General features: G+C 33.9%; 2 protein-coding genes across 2 annotated transcripts; both read left to right on the top strand.

Annotated features, from left to right (window-relative positions):
* Window positions 1-965: 965 nt before the first annotated feature.
* Window positions 966-1,638, top strand: LOC108731341 (uncharacterized). The gene is made up of 2 exons (XM_018461633.1): window positions 966-1,234; window positions 1,332-1,638. The coding sequence occupies exons 1-2, from the start codon at window positions 966-968 to the stop codon at window positions 1,636-1,638; spliced, it is 576 nt and encodes a 191-aa protein (XP_018317135.1).
* A 487-nt stretch (window positions 1,639-2,125) lies between these two features.
* Window positions 2,126-2,668, top strand: LOC108731333 (uncharacterized). Its single transcript, XM_018461620.1, has one exon. The coding sequence runs from the start codon at window positions 2,126-2,128 to the stop codon at window positions 2,666-2,668; it is 543 nt and encodes a 180-aa protein (XP_018317122.1).
* The last annotated feature ends 1,566 nt before the right edge of the window (window positions 2,669-4,234 follow it).

Raw genomic sequence — 4,234 nt, 5'->3', positions numbered from 1 at the left:
ATCGGATCGATTGTCTCATTTTTATATATTAGAGACTCAAATGTGTCACGAAAACTGAGCCACTCAGATGCTTCACCACTAAAGGTGCGATTTCACGCAGCGTCAAAACGCTAGCGACTCTCCCCACTCTGACCCCCTACGAGCCGCCGTCGACAAAACGCCAGCCGCTAAAGTCTTCCTTCATTTTCATGGAGCGTCAAATCGCTAGCCGCTAGATTCAAAGGGCAGGAGCCATTAACCTAAAAGGAGACGAAATTAGCCGCTAGATTGATATTTTATCAGGGTTGAGTAAGTTAAATTTTTTTTTAACTTAGTTAAGTTAAAGTTAACAGCCTTGAAAATCTAAGTTAAAATACAAGTTAATCCATAATGAAATTAATTGAATCAAAAGTTAAGTAGATAAAAAAAAGTAATTGCAAAAAGTTAAATTTGGTCCGAACGAACAACCCAAAAAAAAAAAAAGAAAGAGTTTGACCATTTTACATAATTTTCCGTATTTTTCGTTTCTCATGGCATATTTATTAACTGATCTGGTTATTTTTATTCAAGTAATGATTATGCAATATAAAATTACTAAATTATATACGATCATTATCCTCTCGTATTGTGTCTGAGGATTAACTTCAAAAAATCAAAGTAAAGTTAATAATAGTTACTGATAAAATGTAACTAAATTTAGTTAAAAAGTTAAGAGTCTAAAATGTAACTAAGTTAAAATTAATTAACTGTTTAATCTGTAATAAACTGTCTGAGGATTAACTTTTAATCTTTTTAACTTAGCACTACCCAACCATTAAATCGTTTTTCCTACAGATTTCGTGTGTAAAATTTTAAATAAAAGGTTAAAAATGCGTGTAAAAATAAATTTAAACTGCTCAAACAATATATCAAAAACATTGCGAAATAAATTGCCGTCGATAGCTAAAGAGATTAGGAAACGACGAATACTGGTAGTGTGTGCAATTATGCAAAAGTTGCAAGAAAATGAGAAGAGATCGTACAAGAAAAAGCAATACTGGGTGGCACCATATCTAAAGGATCGTCCGGAACACAGTTTTTATCATGTGTCAATTCCTAAATTGACCATAGAGGATGGAGTACGATTCCACAATTATTTCCGAATGTCCGCTACACAAATGGAAGAATTATTGTTGATTGTTGGTCCGCTATTGATAAAAGAAACTGTTATTCGAGAGCCCATACAACCGAAAGAACGTTTGGCAATAACATTGAGGTTTGTAAACGTTTAAATTACTGCAAATTTTATATACGAAGCTGTTGTTTACTACTTTGATATTACTTAAATATTATATATCCCTGCAATGTTCTAGGTATCTTGCTTCTGGCGATTCAATGGTGTCAATGTCATATCAATATCTAGTTGGGGTAACAACAGTTTGTCATATTATTCGAGAGACATGCGAAGCAATTTGGAACAGTTTGTATCCTTTAGTTTTACCGCCAGCATTGTCAGAAAAAGACTGGCTCGAAATTGCAAATGATTTTGAAGAATTGTCTAATTTCGCTCATTGCATTGGTGCCATTGATGGAAAACATGTAACAATACAAGTATGTATTCTAAAGGTTGGTTGTGTGATTTCATGTCATTTTGAAATACACAATCTACCCCCAGTATAAATAATTTAATACACTACCGTTATCGGTACTGTCGGTTATCGATGAACTATATTTTCAGTTAATAATAGTTAATATAATAGCTCAATTCATAGAAAATTAATAATAAAAGTATATGGGCTGTACGAGCTTGACACTGATTGTTTTTTGCGAAATCAATATAATATCATAAATAAATTAAATTAAAATACAATTAAGAATCAAACGTTTCGACCTTTACTTTGGTCATCTTCGGTGATATAAAATTTAAATCTAAAAGTATAAAAGTACAAATATTATTGTATACATGACTTGTGACATTTTGTTTCAGTATCCCAACAATGCTGGTTCTACGTATTACAACTATAAGCATGCTCATAGTGTAGTATTAATGGCCATTTGTGATGCACACTATGTATTCCGTTTCGTTGATATCGGAGCGTACGGACGACGAAGCGATGGAGGTATTTTCAGCAACAGTGCTATTGGCAAGAACTTTAATACAAACGTCATGAATATACCGAAGCCATCAGCTGTTGCAGGAGGGCGAATTTTGCCATATTGTCTCGTAGGAGACGAAGCATTTCCCTTAAAACCGTATTTACTTCGCCCTTATCCAGGCAAGAATGGACTGACATCGGAACAGGACATTTTCAACTATCGGTTAAGCCGTGCAAGAAGATTTATCGAAAATACTTTCGGTATATTAGCTAGCCAATGGCGAATATATCGCAAACCAATTATTGCATCCCCAGAGAATGTTAAATTGATGGTGCAGGCGACGGTTTGTCTGCATAATTGGATCCGCAAAGACGACATTGATAAAAATACATACGTTTCTGCGGGTATGGTGGATGAAATTAATCCTGATGATCCAAGTAGTTCCACATTAGGTTCTTGGCGGAGAATCTTTGAAGATGGCTGCGCTTTTCGAGATATCGGTCATTGTGGTTCGAATACCAGTACGCGAAACTGCATTCAGATGCGCGATGAATTTTGTAATTTCTTTTGTAATGAAGGACAGGTGTCTTGGCAAAATAACAGACACAAATAAAGAACAAGTTAAATGTAACAGTTAAATATAACCAAACGTTTTAACACCAATAGGATTATTTTCAATGTTACAGTAAAATTACGAGTGTTCGCAAGAATACATAATTTCTCAAAATGTCTTCATATCTTATATGTTGGAAACGTTTGAATATTATATTTATGCATTGTTTATTTATTTTTCGATTAAAATTTCTTTGTTACTAAACTGACTCGTAGCCCTTCAACTGTCGAATTTGTTTTATACTTGTAAAGTCTTATTATTGAAGTTACAAATAAAAAATATTCACAAAATTTATTATATTATTATTATTTGTTTTATTATTTAACATTTATCAATATATTATATGTTATCACAATGTTATCACATTTTGATTGAGCAGTAGAAAAATTACATCCTATGTAATTTCACGCAGCGTCAAAACGCGCTAGAAAAAAATGCGTGAAAAAGTTAAAAGTCCTAATAAAGATTTAGGATGTAACTACGAGGATGATTCAAGTCAAACCGAGACTTTTACTCTTATGAACATAAGACAGAAAAAAATTAAAACTAAAAGTAAAATTAAAACTGGCCTTAATGGTATTGGTGATTATGTTATCACAATGTTATCACATTTTGATTGAGCAGTAGAAAAATTACATCCTATGTAATTTCACGCAGCGTCAAAACGCGCTAGAAAAAAATGCGTGAAAAAGTTAAAAGTCCTAATAAAGATTTAGGATGTAACTACGAGGATGATTCAAGTCAAACCGAGACTTTTACTCTTATGAACATAAGACAGGGTATCAATCATAAAACTTTATCCCTAGGATGAAAAGTGAAAAGTAAAAATTTTAATCATTGAAGTTAATGGAGAAATTTTTCACTTTTCACTTTTCATCCTAGGAAAAAAGTTTCGTGATTGATACCCAGAAAAAAATTAAAACTAAAACTAAAAATAAAACTGGGTCTAAGCTTGATCCCTGTGGCGTTCTTCACGCAGCATCTCGAGTATATGCATCATCACCCTGTCCCGTGCATCATCGCTCAGACTATCGAGTCTGTATGCGACCATGGTGCAGAATCCAAGAGACGGACTCTGATTATTTTGCTGTATGTCAATATTTATGGGCTCCCGTATCAACTGTCGTATTTCATCCATAAAATTTTCTTTATTTCTTTTTTGATGACCCGGACCAATTCCTAAAAGAATAAAGATATTTAGTTTCATGGCAACATGTTATTTATTCTGAAAGTAAAAGGTCGTCTAATGAGTGACTTATGGCTCCTGTACAGGGTGTTGTAGATACATACTAAGTAGTACGACGGGTTGCGCGGCAAATTTTGCATGAGTAGGCGCGGTTTAATAGGTAATGACGGTGATTTTATAACATAAACTTAAGTTTATGTTATACCTATTAAACCGCGCCTACCCATGCAAAATTTGCCGCGCAACCCGTCGTACTGCCTAATATGTATCTGCAACACCCTGTACATTAGACGCGGAAACGCTTGTCGTGCGGTAAACGTTTCCACGTTCCATTTACAGGAGCCATTAAAGCCGTAGCACACACTTTTGCATAATGCATA

Source organism: Mycetomoellerius zeteki, unplaced genomic scaffold (assembly GCF_001594055.1).
Source record: "Mycetomoellerius zeteki isolate Tzet28-1 unplaced genomic scaffold, Tzet1.0 scaffold1001, whole genome shotgun sequence".
NCBI classification, from domain to species: domain Eukaryota; kingdom Metazoa; phylum Arthropoda; class Insecta; order Hymenoptera; family Formicidae; genus Mycetomoellerius; species Mycetomoellerius zeteki.
This window is presented reverse-complemented; position numbering and strand designations above follow the sequence as displayed.

Bases quoted from the DNA above. Each gene is read 5' to 3' on its own strand.
- LOC108731341 (XM_018461633.1), top strand. From the start codon at position 966: ATGCAAAAGTTGCAAGAAAATGAGAAGAGATCGTACAAGAAAAAGCAA. The intron at 1,235-1,331 runs GTTTGTAAACGT...GCAATGTTCTAG, and splicing joins CGTTTGGCAATAACATTGAG to GTATCTTGCTTCTGGCGATT.
- LOC108731333 (XM_018461620.1), top strand. From the start codon at position 2,126: ATGAATATACCGAAGCCATCAGCTGTTGCAGGAGGGCGAATTTTGCCA.